The sequence below is a fragment of the Sesamum indicum genome, linkage group LG7, assembly GCF_026168435.1.
Source record: "Sesamum indicum cultivar Baizhima isolate 11 linkage group LG7, ASM2616843v1, whole genome shotgun sequence".
Classification (NCBI taxonomy): domain Eukaryota; kingdom Viridiplantae; phylum Streptophyta; class Magnoliopsida; order Lamiales; family Pedaliaceae; genus Sesamum; species Sesamum indicum.
In genome coordinates, this window is record NC_142663.1 from 11,998,659 (window position 1) to 12,015,622 (window position 16,964).

Genomic DNA, 16,964 nt, shown 5'->3' on the forward strand with positions numbered 1-16,964 from the left:
GTCGGGTCTTCCGCGACCCGCCCGTTACAAAAGGCGCGGATTTTGATTGCGAAATGACTATAATGCCCTTAATGAAGGGTTTCGGTCTTTTTGCAGGGGTGACATGTGTATACCCATCATATCGTTTTTGAAAATTTTAAATCAAATGTATCAACCCAATACATCAAAACTCAAATTTAAAATTTTCTTGACAGTTTTAAGGTTATCGTTCCAACCCGAACAGTTGTTATCCCTAATCATTAATAGTTTTGGCATTGGATAATTTCTCTTTAAGGGTGTTTTTGTAATTTTAGATTATTCGAGTAGCCATACATACGACCAACGAACACATGCTTTTTTAATGTTGTTGTGCTCAGTAGGGGTTAGGGGACCATTGCATCAACATTGAAGTTTAGTAGTAAATATTTTGCAGTGTGGTCCTCCGTAGAGGATAGTACACCCAAGATTCTGCTGTGATCTCTCCTTCCATTTCTGGCTGTTGACAACCTATGAGCAGACGCCACGTCCCCTATCCTTTTTCTTTATTTAGAAAAATGCTGCATTCCCCTCTAATTTTATTATTCTCTATTACTGAAATATTCCATGTACTTCAACTTAACTTTTATTAGTATTTAATAATTCAAAATAATAATAATAATAAATTTTTTAAAAAATAAATAAATTAAAATAATAAATAAAAATAAGAGACTAACTAAAAGAAAATTGGATTACAGAAAGCTTAGACGAGTCGAAGACGAATTGATAGTGCTGCAAATGACTCGAGTCGAGCCCACAAATTTGTTTGAATTAAATATCAAGCTTAAAAAATTATATTTGAATTTGATTTGATTATCACTCTGATCGAACTCAAACGAGCTTTAATTGAAACATGAGGTGGGCTGGAATAATATGATATTTTTAAATATATTTTATTATTTTTCGACTAGTCGTATTGAGTATCAAGTAGTTTGATTTAGCTTTCAACTCGATGAATTGATCATAATAACTATATATGAGTATAATATATCTATTATTTATGTAAATACTATTTATTAAGTGTGACGGGGTTAGAATAATAAATCTTTTTATCGGCATGTTGTGATTTAACTAAATTACCCTCAGACTACTTATTCTTACACAGAATGATAATTTTTTAAAATTGCCAGTCTAATATTTATTCAAGATTCTTTTTTAGAAATTATTAGTCTAATATTTATTTAGTTTATTTCATATAATAATATTTTTATTAATTTTTATTATATCTATATAATAATAAAAAAATTATCCACACTCATAAATAGCGGTTAATGACACATTGTACTAATTTTTTGTAAAGCTAAAAATGCACTTCAACTGATAAGATAACTAACTTATTAAGCTTTTCAAATTTTATATTAACTAATAAATTAGCTTTCTTTTCTTTTCTTTTTTAATGTAATATTATTGGTTTAAATATTTTATTTATATTTTACAATATAAAATATTATCTATAATAATTTATACTATATAAAAAGAAAATATTTTTTTCTCTCACAAACGGCGTTATAAAACCACAACACCAACTTATGTGCACATAGAAACTAAGTACGACAACGACTAATTTAAGTCCGATTTAAGTTAATTCACAATTAATGCCGATGGCTTAATGTGAATTTATCGTAAATTTTTTAATTTATTAATCAAATTGATGTATTATAATATATATTTATCTTAAAAATAAATAGTTAATTCATTGAATTTAAATTGGAATTTTGGTTTGCAATTTCTCTCTCTAAAATTGTATGTTGTTGTGCTTCATCTTTGTTGTTCAAAAGCGATGAGTGTATGACTGCAGACATATAACCAATTTCCAGTCCTAAAATTGCAACTCCTCTGACTCTCCTTCTCACACACGCACTGAAAACCCTTCTTCTTCTCTCTCTGTCTCCTATAGGCACAGCCAATGTATATATACCCACCACAACCCACCTGAATTCTCTCATTTTTTCTGGATTTTGGTAACTGGGTTTGGGTGTCTGTGCTTCAATTCATGGAGATGTATAGCTAAAAGGTATGTATGTGTGTAGATACACAAATTCTGCGGTGGCATGGCGCTTTATCTCTCTCTACTCTTCATTTCCATCATGTGACTTAGTTCTATCACGATAAAACTTGTCTGCAACTGCCCACCTGGTAGTGTGTGTGTAGACGTGGAGCTGTTTTTGGGGCAGAAACACGCTGTGGAGAGTGAAATGTTGGATCTGAACGTTGATGCCGGATTGTCAGTGGAATCCGCTTCCTGCGAGGATGAAAATGATCGGAAGGTTACCAATACCGGCGACGCCGATTCTGTAACTTCCACCACCACCAACAATAATGTCGCCTTCGCCGCCGACGAGCTTGACTCCAACAGCTCCACCCGAAGAAGCGCCGTCCCTACTCTCAATTTCTCCATCCTCCACCGCAACGTGATCGATATTGACCATGACGTGAATAACGGAGTCGCCCGTAACATGACTGAATTGCAGCTTTTTCCAGTTGGTGCATCGTGTTCGCTCCCGGCCATGGATAGGGCTAACTATTGGTTGAATTTATCGGCGATGGAGGTTTCCGGCGGTGGAGGGGCAGAATTGGGGGTTTTCAAGGCACAAGTGCCGCCTAATAATCAGTTGCAGAAGCCACCAGCAAAGAAGAGTAGGCGTGGGCCGCGCTCTCGGAGCTCGCAGTATCGAGGGGTTACCTTCTATCGGAGAACAGGAAGATGGGAGTCGCATATCTGGTGTGTCTATGCTTACACATACATTCAGAAAAGGAATATACTCGATTTGTGTTGCATGCATGATATGTTGTTTTAGAGTTCTTTTTTGGCTAGACAAAATGATTTGTGCACTGTGCTACAGTATTTGTACTTTTTGCAGGCAACATACATGTCGTTAGTGTTTAAGAAAGGTTTTTCTCACATCTAGCCGCTACAAATTTGTAAATATTCCCTCGGTCCCAGTTTCTTGATTAAATCTTGTGGCATTTTGTCATTAATTTTGAGATTTAATTAGCATGAAATCGTGTACGGTTATAGTTCATGCTTTAGGGGTTGAATATCAATAAGCAAGCTATTTATAGATAGAATCATTTGGTGGGTGAATTTAGATGGTACTGTGTACATGTGGTCCTTTTGTGTTGTAACTTTTAACTGAACTCTGTGTTTGTGTGCAGGGATTGTGGCAAACAAGTCTATTTGGGTAAGAACACTGAGCAATATCCCTGAATGATTAAATAATTGACTACTTATCTCTTCCATTTTCTGTTTTTTGTGGTCTTCCATAATGAAGTTAGATATACTTCTGCCGACTTTTTGGTTGTAATTTAGGCGTTTGCTTTACTATTTGGTTTTGGTTTCTTTTTCAGGGGGATTTGACACAGCTCATGCTGCAGCTAGGTAAGAATATGGCTTGCAAGCAGATATTTGGAATCTTGTAATTGTGAGTTCCTGGAAGTATGTCTGAGTGCTTTTATATTTATTTATCAGAGCATATGATCGTGCTGCAGTCAAGTTCCGTGGAGTTGATGCGGACATCAATTTCAACATAACCGATTATGAGGAGGACATGAAACAGGTTCGCAATTGTAGATTGGTCCTAACACTTTGTTTCAAGTTCAATGAACCTTACTCAGTTGATGGTTTGCAGATGAAGAACTTGACAAAAGAAGAATTTGTTCAAATTCTTCGCCGGCAGAACACTGGATTCTCTCGAGGAAGCTCAAAGTACAGAGGCGTAAGCCTGCACAAATATGGACTGCGGGAAGCACATATGGGTCAATTCCTTGGGGAAAAGTAAGAATACATTTGGAAATTCTCACAAATCATTTAATTTGTTAAAATCAAGAACTGTTAATTTCATGCATTTTACTTAGTAATCTGAAATCCCATTGTTCGTTTTCAGCACTGGTTGGCATTTGCTTTATCGGTTTGGAATTTAATTCTAGAATAGCTGATTAAATGGAGAATGGGAACCCTACGATCTATAAGATTTTAGTGGTATATTACAGGGTGTTGCATCGGGGATTATATAGAGGCGAAAAATGCTGCAAAGTATTTTGCAATCAAATATAAATGATGTGATACTAATATCTATTTCTTTGGTTGGCTCTAAATCTACCAGCATTGGCTTCCTTTTTCTGATATAGGGATCATGATAAAGCAGCTGTTACCAACTTTATGCCTGGTAATTACAAGGGAGAGATAAATAGAATTTCGACAGATGGAGGTTTGTGATAAGTTTATTCTCCGTTGCCCATGCTTATCCCTGTCCTGAATTTATGTTGGACAGCACAGGCAGCTGACTTATTTAGTTGGATTTATGAATTTATCCAGGTAGTGGAAGGAATCTTGATCTCAACCTTGGAATTTCTTTAGCTTCAGATGGTCCACAGAGGAATGGTACGACCAATAACTTGCACTTCGCCTATGCATCTTATGAATTGCCTGATGGGAAGAGAGTAAAGGTACTCCTATCTTTCCATTGTAAGCTTGAACGTACTCTAGTGTTTTAACAATGTCCTGGTAACCTTTCAATGTTGAGATTCATTCTTAATTTCCGTACATTGAGGGCTTTCCTTAAGCCAACACCATCTGATCATGGTCCATAGATATCTGCTGTGGCCATTGCTTATTAGGATATTGTCAGGCAATACAAAGCAGAATATACTATAGGACGCTTCACACATTCTAAAAGAATAGTAAAATTGTACAAAAAATATAAATAAACAAATTACTCATTCATTGAGAAAGAACCATTGCATCAAACGATGATAAAGGTATACATGTTAATACCAAATTTATGTGCGCAGAAAAAAGTTCATACTAATGTTATACCAGAAAACATTCATTGTATAACTATCCACTTAGTCAAATTAGAAAGTAGTTCCCCAGGACATATTAACTTCATTTTTAGATATAACATTCGCTAAAAGTCCACATACAATCGGACATTATAGGCGATATAATCTGATAAGATCGACTTCATGCATGGTATCGACAATATAATCCGATATTAATGGATAGTATTGGTGGTAATACTTCACCAATATGACAGGTTGAAGCGTCCTCTGCTTCTTCTCATGGGCTAGTAATAACCACCAGGTATGCTCCAATTGGAGCTGGCATATTTTATGGTATCTCACCAAACAGTGAGGTAGGTATTCTTTCTATGCTCTTACGTACCAACTTTAGACCGCAGCCAATTTGATGACTGCCTGTAAAGAACAATCAATCATCGAGGTTGCTAAGCCATCTTGATTCAGATTCTTAGGGTACTTAAGTCAATGAATCAAATGAATTGGACAGTTCCATTTGTCGTACTTAGACTTGCACTTGTAGAGCATTTTGAGCGTTTTGGTTTTTGAAATTACATAATTTCCTTAAAAAAAAAAAATCAACCTTTCAATGTATCATTTGCCCCATTATCTGGACGTATCCTTCTCCATATATCCGGCCCTCCCGAAGTTGCTCCTTTGTGCCTAGAAATCATGTCACTTGATTAATGATATTACCAATGCCAGTTGTGAACATTTAATATTCTTCTTGTGTACCGAATTTCATTTCGTTTCTTTGTCATATTAAATATTAACATGCTACAAGCAAGTTCTTGTCAACACGAGCCAGTGAGGTGTTTTCCTTGTGCTCAGGGAACTTTCAATATCATTTATGAAAATATTGAACTTTATTGTGCAATGTTCTCGTCACATTCATCAATGAGAGAGAAGAAGATATTTCTCTTCTCGCATGCAATTTCAACTCCTTGACGAAAGACTACTCTTTAGAGGAAATGCCACGTCAAACATGAAAGATATGTGATTTTAATTCCACCATTAGGAATAACAATTTATTTTCTACATCTGCAGGAAAGACCAACAGGAACGAGAACTGAAGCTATTCATTTGCCTGGATTCTCAAGCTGGCCGTGGCAAAGGCAAATCCATGGTTTAGTCGACACTGCACCACTTTTGTCTTCTGCAGCATCATCAAGATTCTCTTCCACTACCTCTCCCTACTCAAAAACTCCACCATCTCATTGACGTCTACACCACAATTTCCACCAACTGCTTTTCCCACGGCCTTCATCGACTCTCCAATTACAGCCCCTGAGGCAACATCACAGCAGCCTTACTACTTTAGTCTGTAAAAGATTTGGCTACTGAAAGAAACCAGTAATCAGCATTGATATGGATTTACATCTCTCGTCAGTCATACATATATAATACAAAAAACAGATTGAACATATTGTATGATGTATAGATTGGTATAGTTCACTAGACATAATATCCATGAATATTCAGCATATCTCTTCCCCCTTGAAATGTTTGCATTATTCACACAACAAATGTTGTTTAGATTCCGACTAATATTATAAGTTGGATAGCTGTTTCTATCCTGTTGCGAACTTGTGCTTATAATCTTTGGCCACATGCAAAACTCTTGATGTTGTAACATTAGCATGATCTTATCTACTTTAATCTGTGGAAATTTGGTAAGTTAACTGGACACTAGTTGTGATGTTTGCAATTAAGTAGTTTCTGTTGGAGGCATTTCATGCATATTTGCTAGTTTAGCAGCTTTATTTTCTTGTTGCGTATTAGTTCAAAAACACATAGCCAGGACACATATCAGTACTTTTGGTGAATTTGGACCCAAAACTTTATAGTTGTAAGATATTCGGTCTTAGGTATGATAGGATCCCGTTTACCTGCCACCTAAATAACAAGAAGTCTATTATTGCCGAACAGATTTGTCAAACAAAGCCATGATGCCAGAGTCATCCCATTTTGAACTTATAACTAAATGTCCTGGTGTGCCAAAATCTGATCAGACATGTACTGGAAAATACTTAGTCCTTAATTGTGCAGCCTAATTCTTTTACATTGGTCCAAGTCTCCAGGACTATGAATCCAAATATAATAAAGGTGATTGTTATCATTCCAGTTCATACTTTACCTATTATCCTCGTTGACTCTGCAAAATGTACTTAACCAATGTTTTTTATGCACATCAAGTCGCGTGCGACACTTATCACTTATGCGTACATGTGTAGAGAGAGATTGAGGGCAAATTTATAAATGACAACCTAGAGGTCCATTGGTTAGATAGGAACGACCTTCAATCTCATCCTCAAACTACATAGGCAATGAGTTATACAAAGGAGAGTTTCATAACCATACTCATGATAATTACAACCCAAATACCTTGGTGTATATATCACCTGAACTGAACATTAAATCCCCATAACCAGGAAAATAGTTGTTGACTCCAAATCTCTCATTTCTTTGAGGATCCCTCATGCACATTTCACCTCTATGTTGAACCTCATCTAAACTCTGCCAGTAGCAATTGGTATTGGAAATGCATCCATTTGAAGATTTCAGCTGTGACATTTGTGCCAAGCAGCACGCATCATAGTCTTGCACTTGATCAACCAGTCTTGAAGGTAGACCGTATATATCATCTAGGCCAGAGAAGCAATTCTTCTCCATATGACTAGTATAACTTGGTTCCTGTTGAACAGATGGAGTCTGTTGCACAAACACATGAGAAAATTTCGAGTCTTGGCATGCAGATGTTGATTGTTTCATCAAAGGCCAAAGTCTGGATTCATCCTCAAATGTGCTTAGTCGCCCAGTGCCAGCTTGCCTCCTATCAAAGCCTGGGCTTTTTAACCTGTTTGTCAGTTTACCTTTAACACAACTTAATATGGCAGGGTCTAAGATGTCAACGGCACCAAAGCTGCGGCCAAATCCTGTTGAAGGAGGTCGAAGCAAAGTTTTGGGTGAAGATGAAGCATTAACCAAGCAACTACCTGCTAATAATAAGAGGGAAAATAAAAGAAATGTCCATCAACAATGACAAAACAAGAATTGTAAACTAGATTAAAGCCACAAACTGTAGATGGAGGAATGCGAGGATCGAGAGCACAAACCTGATGAGGGACGGGCTAAGCAGTCAGTTCTGTCACATGTAGAAAAACCAGGAGGTGGATCTCTTGAAGGCACTGAAAAACCAGGTGGGCCCAAACATTGAGCTCTAGTTACTTTAAGAAGAGATAACAAGACAAAGACACAAAGAAAATGAGTTAATAAGTCGTTTAGAGAAAGATACAGCCAATCATAAACTAATCTTAGAACAAAGAGCAAATTCCAATTACAAATTTCAATAAAATTTCATGTAACAATATTCATATTGCTCTTAAAAACCTCCTATCGGTACTCATATCCAGATTTTCTAGGGTATAAACATCCAGGTATTAGCTATGGAAACACAACCCACTCATATACATGCTTCACCTCTTTGACTGAAAGGGAGATACTGTTGCACATAGAAACAGTTGAATATCATAGCCCATAATTTTGGTCTTTTCCCATAAAAAACATCCATGAAAAAATGTTAAGCTAACTGGGATATACTCCAAGTGCCCATATCATCTCATAGTTCCAAGCTCAAAGTGTGAAAAAGCCACCAAATTAAAAAATCAAGAACCATACACATGGTTCGTATAGAAAACATATACAAAGATCATCAAGGACCAGAAAGAGGACAATAAGATTAATGAATATTAAGAATAAAGAATACGGGATGAAAATTAGGCCAAGATGGTTATTGGCAAAAATATAATGGAACACCCATTAGCAAACCATTTTTACCTTTTTCATAAATGTCATGGTTCCAATAGATGTTGCGCCTTTGAATTTGAAAAGTTATAGACAATAAATTTAAAACAACCATGAACTAAAAAATCTATTTCATATACCTGGGTATTGAGGCTTACACAAGTACTGCTCCTTGTTATGACCATAATGAGGAAGCATAGAACCCCTGTAACTTGCAAAAGCCTCTTGTTTCCCAACTGAATACCTTGCTTGGTCACCAGTCAGGGACTTCCAGGAAGAGTCAGTTTCACCAAGCAACTCGGGCAAACCATTAGGTAATGGCAAAGAATCTTCACATGAATCAAAGTCTATTGACAGGATATTAGAAATTATACTGCTCTCCACGGCATCGTAGGTAGAATTTTCTCCGCTATTGGTCAAGTTGTTGTCATCTATTCTTCGTAAATGTTCAACTATTTCTTCATCAGAAAAAGAGTTGGAACTCCTACATATTCTATCAGATTTAGTGGAAGTTTGAAACTTCATATCCCTGCATGAATCATTTGATAGGCAATTCACAAACCTAATAGGTGAGGAAGCCTCATCCTCATGATTTTGTACTAGATTGTGATCCATCCTAAAATCATTTAGACTATGAGTCTTCTTGTGCAATAATGTGGGACCACCAGGATCCTCAGAAATATTTGCAGGATAATATGGATGATGAAAACAAGTGCTTTGACTCAAACCACAGGTGTCCTTTGACCCATGATTATCAAATGATAATATCTGTTCTCTGAGTGATTCATCTGGGATACTTTTAATTAATCCACTTCCTATGCAATTAGACGATGAAACTTTAACCATGGTACTGACAGAATCTGGCTCCACGGCTTGTAAATCTGCATTACTTGTTCCTGACGATAATTGAGAAGATAGGTCTGAAAGCCACCTATCTTCAATAACAGAAGAATGAGACCCTCCAACATCTACAAAAGTTGTCACTTTGTGGGGTACTGCAATACCTCCTTCGTTCTCTTTAGGAGGAACTGTGCCAGTTATGTCGCTGCCGTTGTTTACAGAACCATGAGTTGCATCCTGACAGTGACACCAGAGACAGTGATAATGTTTCAACAGAAGATAACCATGGAAACACAAACATGATAATGTAGAGATAAGTTCTTTGGTGGTATCTAAAGCCTAATACTGGCAATAATGATACAGTAAGTATTGTGATCATTCCTGAAATGTCTTCAACACTTTATCAATCTTAAAGCCAAGTAAGACTTCATAAGCTTGCACTTACCAATGTGACACTTGTATCACTTGCTTCGGTAGATTTGTCACTAAAAGGACAGGTACTACTATAGATATAATCAGCAGCAGGTGGCAAAACATTGCCAGATCGCTTTACCACATTGTTTGCAGCACCAACAATTTGTTGAACTCTACTCCTTTAAGATGAAAACAAAAAGGGAAAGGTAAAAAAACGGCACTAGTAGATACAGCACTTAAACCAGCACATTAACTTCTAATACCTATATACCATTATGAATGTAAATTCAAAAAATCTCACTCAGAATCCTTAACATAATTATAAACTAAATTAGACAATCTGATAACAGCAACCATGGAACAGATAAAATCAAAGTCAAGCCAAGTAAACGACATAAGCAAATACGCTGAGCAGGAAATCCTTTATAAGACATATCTTAAATAAGCTCCCAATGAAACAAGGAACAGTCTAACAGAAAACAGGCGAGGTAAAGAGGAACACCAATAATCAACAAAAGTGCAAGGTTCTCCAAAACTAATTCTAACTCGTGCATGATATGCATTTAAGCATTTCTCACTCTCAAGCTCTTACAAGTTCACAAGTATACATTTCCTCCAAGAAGAATTACCACACATATGTCAATACTTTCAAGATAACTAGTGTCAGCAAACAGAAGTTACAACCCAAAGAAAGCATCTTCTGTGTCCTTCCCATGCAAATGCAGTTTGCGCAGATAAAGATCTACCACATGCAGCACATAATAGCATATCAATTAATAAGCTATGAATGCCATGATAAAGCACATACTCAGCATAAATTCAGTAGATATAAGTTTCCATCAATTTAGCTACAAAATTCTTCAATCGCATGTCTAAATTTCTTGTAGTAAAATCATACTTTGTAAGTCCATATAAGCGCACTCCTACAAATAGACCACATTTTTCTCTCTTTTTGGAACTAGAAGCTTGGGCGTTACGTGATGAGCACTTAACTCATCTGGATCTAAGAGAAGTTTGCTTTATTATGAGAGAAAGTAAGCATAACAGTGTGAAACTTGAATATTACAGAGGAGGAATCAAACAAATGGTAAACATGATACCTTGTGTGTACTGCAGCAACCTCATCTTTTCCGAAACTATCTTCATCAGACCCAATGCTATGTAGATATAAACAAGCAGGATTGTTGCACGGCTGAAACAAATATTTATATATATAAACTATGAGTGAGTTTCATTAATATAGCATAAGAAGAAATTGTTGCAGGGTCCAATGTGAAAAAAGAAAGCAATCACAGAGCATCTGTACCATATTTTTCAGCCAAGCATGGCAATATTTTGCAGTTCCAAATGATGCTCTGCACGAGTAATTGTTCAGTTGCTAATGTTAGAAAATTCTTTGAAGTCATCTGTGATATGATCAACATAGAGAACACGACAAGTGCTTACCTCAAAAACCTATCTTCCAGGACAAAACCATGCACTGATTGTATACATCGTAAGGCCTCCTCCTCTTTTGAATATGTTATGTATCTGGAAGTGACATAATCAGGACAACAGGAAATAGAACACAGCAGAACTTCTGTGAAATGAAGTAATGCCGCAGACCTAATCAAGATATGGACAATTTGAAACATATAGATAATGATACCAACTCATTGACATCGTGTATATTAGTTTATTACTTGATATCTGTGTCAAGTAATTACGTGGATCCAACAACCTCAGCAGACACTTAAACCATAATCTCCCATTTTAAGATTGTGAATACCATTGCGATAGTTTATCTGCCTTCATCTTTTATTAATACAATACTCTATCACATACTCATGTGATGATTAGCACTAGCGGTGACAAAATGGTTTAGATCCCATGGGTCTAACCCAACCCAGTTTTGAGTTGGGTTGGGTCTTAAGTTGTTCTAAATTGGGTTGCGTTGAATTGGACTCTATTGAGTTTGATTGGGTTTGGGTTGAAATAGGTCCAAATTGGGTCAGTATGGGTCCAACTCAAAAAACTTCTTTTTTTTCATTTTTTACATATTTCTTACTTTGCTTTCACTCACGCACCCAATACACGCACAAACCCAAAGTTCAAACATGAGACCTCTCATAGGGAAGTGTTGTGCCCGAACCATTGGGATATCCCCGTGGGACTTATTCCATCTTTCTTGACTGAATAAAAATAATATTTAAGTTTGGTTATTTGGTTATAGATAAAGAATTTTAAAGAAAAACTTCATCGGAACCCTCAACCAGAACATTTCAAAACTTATTAATTCATTACTTGGAGTAAGGAAATAGCAAGAATATGGTTTCCATGTTTATGCAGAAAAAATGGAATATCTAAATGATAAGTGCAATACAATTGTCACAATATACAGGACGTCCAAATTCTCTATCTACTTTTATGTTTTATCCACGTCTTTTCTTTTGCCATGCAATATCTAACTATACATAGCAACTTATATGGTAGTGTATAAGCCAACAAGTGCTTAGTAATAACCAATGCAAATAACAATGATAATAATTTAGAAGTATTAAATGCTTACTCAGATATTCATGAGAGGATGCATACGTAATATAAAGTACAACAACACTTGTAGATTTAATACAACAGATACTTAAAAGAATAAGTACACTATTTAAATTGGGTTGAAATATTACAATTAGGATTATACAATCAAAAGGATAGACATAATATTACTAGTATTTTTTCAATTAAATGCTTTTGTTAAAGTAATTGAATCCTTTATTCTTTCTTGCATTGGATGCACCCATGCTCCATCCAACACAACCCATTCTTGACCCATGTACTTGGTCCATTTTGCATCCAACCCGTATCAGCCCCAAATCCACTTAAACCAACACAAACCTAAACTGATCTGCCCATTTGTCACCAATAATAAGCTCGGCCTTGCACCCTTTTGACGAGGAGTATTTTTGCATGAGAGAAGCAAAGATATGCATGAAAATCAACCACGCATTTATTATATTCCGGTAAGCCATACTAAATACTCTCAGTGAAGAAATGGTGTATCACTAAACATAACCAATCTGTCAATTTGCCACCAACAATAAGCTCGGTCTTGCACCCTTTTGAGAGGAGTATTTTTGCATGAGAGAAAGTGAGAAGCAAAGATATGCATGAAAATCAACCACACATTTGTTATATCCTGGTAAGCCATGCTAAATACTCTCTGTGACAAAATGGTGCATCCCTAGCCATACTAAATAGTCTCTGTGACAAAATGGTGCATCACCAACCAAACAATAAATTCCTTTTCTGGCACAATTTTGTCTAAAATAGCTCCTGATGCAGAGTCCAACACAAAATGAGATCCAAAGGTAATCCTTTTCTGGTTGACCTTTAAATATCTGGACATTCCAATTCAAGGCCAATAGGGAGATTACATTTTTCATAAAACATAAGAAGATTGCATATGATGCTACAAGTACAGTATAAGATATAAGCAATCAAAGAAATTCAGGTCCTTGTGTTATAATCATGTATCAGGTAAAGAAAATATAACATTGTAGAACTTTCAAAGCAAAACAAATGAATATTATGAGGCGGGACAAAGAAGCAAAAGCCAAGCTAAAAGCATGAAGAGATTATTTTGTTTCCTTGGGCCATTCCTCATTCACTAACTTCCTATAAATCTCATTCCCTTCTGTCTCGCTCAATCAGATATGCCAAATCATACAAAAAGAAGTAATTTTATCAAAATGAAGTATGGTATAGGCAAAAATATTTCATTTCAATCACATGAATGCAGTAAAATAATTGCTATACCAATTCAAATATAACAAATCAATTGAAAGCAGTAAACTCACACGCTGCAAGTGTCATTAATGAACTGTTGAATGGCTCCACCAGCTGTCCGTGAGAGAGAGACCTTGGTCACTTTTCCATACTGACCAAAATACTCCTTCCGGAGTAATAACTGTTCCAGAAAACATTCGTACTTGAGAATTGAAAAAAGTGTAACAAAAATTTGGTATTGGTTAATAACTTGAAATAGAATTAGGCAAAATCCACAGACAATTTCTTTAGAGGAGAAGTACATAAAAGTTTTGGAGAGAGAAACAACAAAAGAGAGGGGAAAAGGGTAGGTAGAAAAAAAAAGTCCTTACATCTTCATCAGCTAGAGTAAGAGGTAGCCCAATCACATATGCCATTTTTCGCTGAATCACTCTAACATTTGAAAGATCCTTCTTTACTTCATCAGTCTTGGGCTTGGCCTTCGGGGGTTTGGTTTTCCTATTAGAACTTTTCTTTGAAGTCCTACTTAATGAAAGTTGAATAAAAAAATTCTGCATGAATGCCAGGGCTCTACTATAGGGAAGGATAAGAAACACAGACACAAAACCACCTTTCACAATTTGCTTGCATTGCCACAACTTTATCCTTTTCATAGATTGCTCGACATGCAGGACATCTGCCCTCCGTCCCATCTTTCTCTGCCATGTCTATTATATGATGCCAACACCAAACACAAACCTGTAAAATAAATTGAAGCATGCTAAAATAGAAGCAAAGAAACCAACTTCCCTAGATAAAGAAAGATATAGCCATAGGTGATGCTAGACTTCTCATCTTTGTGGTGCAGTGCCACATAATTAATATATTACATGAATGCAGTGGGAAAACAAAAAGGATGAGAATTGCCCTTGTAGTACATAAATGGGATTTAGGCAACCACCAGAGCCCATTGCCAGACTGATACCCTAAATGGTTTGATAACTAAAACAAATAACTCATCCTGTAATGTCCTGTAACCCACAAATTCACCCAGAATTGCACAGAATGGGTTCGACACAAACAACCATACACATGAACCCTCATTACCAAGCCCTGTCAGAACTACATATAAAATAAAAAACCAAATCCCAAGCTTAATAAAACAAAACAATGTCCATGTCAATAAAATGTCAATGGCTGATTCAGCATATTAACAATTATAGCGAATAAATCACAGGTAGGTAAAAGTATTAATGCATAGCTAGTAGCTGCATTATAAAATAGTCACTGCGACTCTTAGAAACAGCTATTTAAATTTTCTTGACTGAAACATACTCCACTTAAATAAACCATACTTGGTAACCGCATTTGCAAGGCTTGAACTGCTGATCCGTCCAGTCCATCTCCTCTGCACAAAGCGGGCACCTCTTCTCTTCTTCGTTGCTCATCATCACCTTTTCCGACCCAACAAAAACTTCTGCACAAAACCAACCCACAAAAAGAAGCAGAAAAGAAAAGAAAAGAAATTATTCCACAACCACACTAAACCATGCAACATTTCCCTCCTCCACTGAGCACATATGCAAGCCAAACGAAAAATTATTACAATGCCATTCACAAAATTCTCAACAAAAGAATAAAAATAAAGAACTTCAAATGTTAACATTTTCGTATAAACCCAGAAATATAACCAAAAAAAGCGCGTAAAAACCTTCAAACGTGTGCAAAAAATACAAATAACTACACATACAATGCACGATTTTCTGTGAAATCATGAATGTGCATACATACACCCACACATGAAATGAGCAGCAGTAAACAGGGTTTTGTGCTTACACGAAAACGAAAAAATGAAGAATAAATAAGAAAACTTACAGCGATTTTGATGAAGAAATAAGCCACCAGATATAGAAAACAAATAGAGAGAGGGAAATGTAGAGAGAGAAAGAGAGACGCGATGAACCAACTCCGAGAGCCTGCTCGGCAATGAGCGATGATTTGAAACCACAGGATTCAGACGCTTTCTATGGATGGCCTTTTTCGATTTATACATTCATATATACATAATACATATAACAATATAAATACTTTTAAATACAAAAATACATAAATAAATCGAGTCTAGACAAATATATAATTTTCATACTTGGTTTAATTTTGTAGTAATTTCTCAAAAAGATTATGTAAATATAATTGATATTTAATTAATTAAAAATAATATTTATAATTATATCAAATTTCATCGTAACTAAATATAATTTACGCACACATTAATATTAATTTAAAATGTAGACGATTGAAATATACAATATATCAATATAATATTGAAGATGTAGTAGTTGGAAATGCATGATTTATGAGCTATAATGACTTTCCGTAACATAGTCGAGGTACGTGTACATCAGAGATAGTGCAATTTTTGTGTCCAAATTAATTTTTTCTTTATTTGGAGATTTTAAACAAGAAAATTTTTAAAAATAAATTTATTTTTATAAGTTGAGAAATTAAAGGACATGCTTACAAAGAAGGGTAAATAATTTTTTTTATTTATTTTTGTGCTTGTTTTTGCATATTTAATTTTTTTTGTGAATTTACTATTTTAACTTTGAGAAATTTACATTTTGTCGTACATTTTCTTGTCGATTTTTTACTGAAAATATATCATATTCAGTTCACATGTGAAAGGCATGACATTACATTGCCATTAAATATAACATATTATTGTACGTGATATTTTTTCGACATAAATATTAAAAGAAATGATTGAATATAACTAAGTATAAATTTCGCAAAGTTAAGATGGTAAATTGATACAAAAAAAAAAATATATATATATATATAATGTATAGTTTAAATGCAATAATTTACCCTACAAAGAACAAGGTGGAGGAGGGAAGTAAGTATTTTGGGGTATGTAGTGGTTGAGATGAGATCATGTAATTCTGGCATCCTTGTGGTAACCTTTTATGGAATGGGGAAGGGACATCTCATGCTAAAAATATAGTCTTTTATAGTTATTTGAGGGACAGCTTAACGATTTTGACTCAATATTTTTTATAGATTTTGGTGGCCTATTTCCATATGAATGATTTTGTTGGGAAACAACTTTTCCCACTACTCCTATCCAGAGTGACTTCATCAGCTACAATATGATAACCTTTTACCCGGATTTCATGCGGGTGAAAACACAACTGAAAGCATATTCACAATGCAAAAGAGTGCTCCAACTTGTCCATTCTGATCAGAGGAAGAAATAGAATATCATGTCTTCATTTTCTATCTTATCTGACGGCTCATGCTCTTCTTTACCTTCCTTGCTAGTAGCTTGTGAGTTGCGACTTCCTCCGGTCCTC

At 35.5% G+C, this 16,964-nt stretch overlaps 2 protein-coding genes across 10 annotated transcripts; one reads left to right on the forward strand and one right to left on the reverse strand.

Moving 5' to 3' along the window:
• Nucleotides 1-1,772: 1,772 nt before the first annotated feature.
• On the forward strand, nt 1,773-6,315 carry LOC105180195 (ethylene-responsive transcription factor RAP2-7). 2 transcript variants are annotated; one of them, XM_011103856.3, is made up of 9 exons: nt 1,773-2,737; nt 3,172-3,197; nt 3,364-3,394; nt 3,485-3,572; nt 3,645-3,790; nt 4,144-4,223; nt 4,331-4,461; nt 5,052-5,150; nt 5,860-6,315. In XM_011103856.3, exons 1-9 carry the CDS (start codon nt 2,211-2,213, stop codon nt 6,031-6,033), a joined length of 1,302 nt encoding a protein of 433 aa, XP_011102158.2. In that variant the 5' UTR covers nt 1,773-2,210; the 3' UTR covers nt 6,034-6,315. The 2 variants fall into 2 exon arrangements, with proteins under 2 accessions (XP_011102158.2, XP_011102159.2); XM_011103857.3 differs by lacking the exon at nt 5,052-5,150 and having other exon boundaries at nt 1,778-2,737.
• Nucleotides 6,316-7,094: 779 nt separating this feature from the next.
• LOC105180209 (uncharacterized) lies at nt 7,095-15,646 on the reverse strand. 8 transcript variants are annotated; one of them, XM_088882932.1, is made up of 12 exons: nt 15,487-15,646; nt 14,967-15,088; nt 14,243-14,370; nt 14,004-14,130; nt 13,704-13,813; nt 11,317-11,400; nt 11,177-11,225; nt 10,971-11,062; nt 9,902-10,049; nt 8,757-9,693; nt 7,929-8,039; nt 7,095-7,811 (listed from the first exon to the last, which is right to left on the reverse strand). In XM_088882932.1, the coding sequence occupies exons 2-12, from the start codon at nt 15,060-15,062 to the stop codon at nt 7,183-7,185; spliced, it is 2,511 nt and encodes an 836-aa protein (XP_088739058.1). In that variant the 5' UTR covers nt 15,063-15,088; nt 15,487-15,646; the 3' UTR covers nt 7,095-7,182. The 8 variants fall into 8 exon arrangements, with proteins under 8 accessions (XP_088739058.1, XP_088739062.1, XP_088739060.1 ...); XM_088882936.1 differs by having other exon boundaries at nt 7,095-7,748; nt 7,929-8,000; nt 14,004-14,154; XM_088882934.1 differs by having other exon boundaries at nt 7,095-7,808; nt 7,929-8,000; nt 14,004-14,154.
• Nucleotides 15,647-16,964: the final 1,318 nt, after the last annotated feature.

Coding starts and splice junctions, on each gene's coding strand:
- LOC105180195 (XM_011103856.3), top strand. CDS start 2,211: ATGTTGGATCTGAACGTTGATGCCGGATTGTCAGTGGAATCCGCTTCC. Junction 4,462..5,051: donor CTGATGGGAAGAGAGTAAAG/GTACTCCTATCT, acceptor CCAATATGACAG/GTTGAAGCGTCCTCTGCTTC. Junction 5,151..5,859: donor GTATCTCACCAAACAGTGAG/GTAGGTATTCTT, acceptor CTACATCTGCAG/GAAAGACCAACAGGAACGAG.
- LOC105180209 (XM_088882929.1), bottom strand. CDS start 15,062: ATGATGAGCAACGAAGAAGAGAAGAGGTGCCCGCTTTGTGCAGAGGAG. Junction 14,155..14,242: donor ATGCAAGCAAATTGTGAAAG/GTGGTTTTGTGT, acceptor TTCATTAAGTAG/GACTTCAAAGAAAAGTTCTA. Junction 7,812..7,928: donor CTTAGCCCGTCCCTCATCAG/GTTTGTGCTCTC, acceptor TCTTATTATTAG/CAGGTAGTTGCTTGGTTAAT.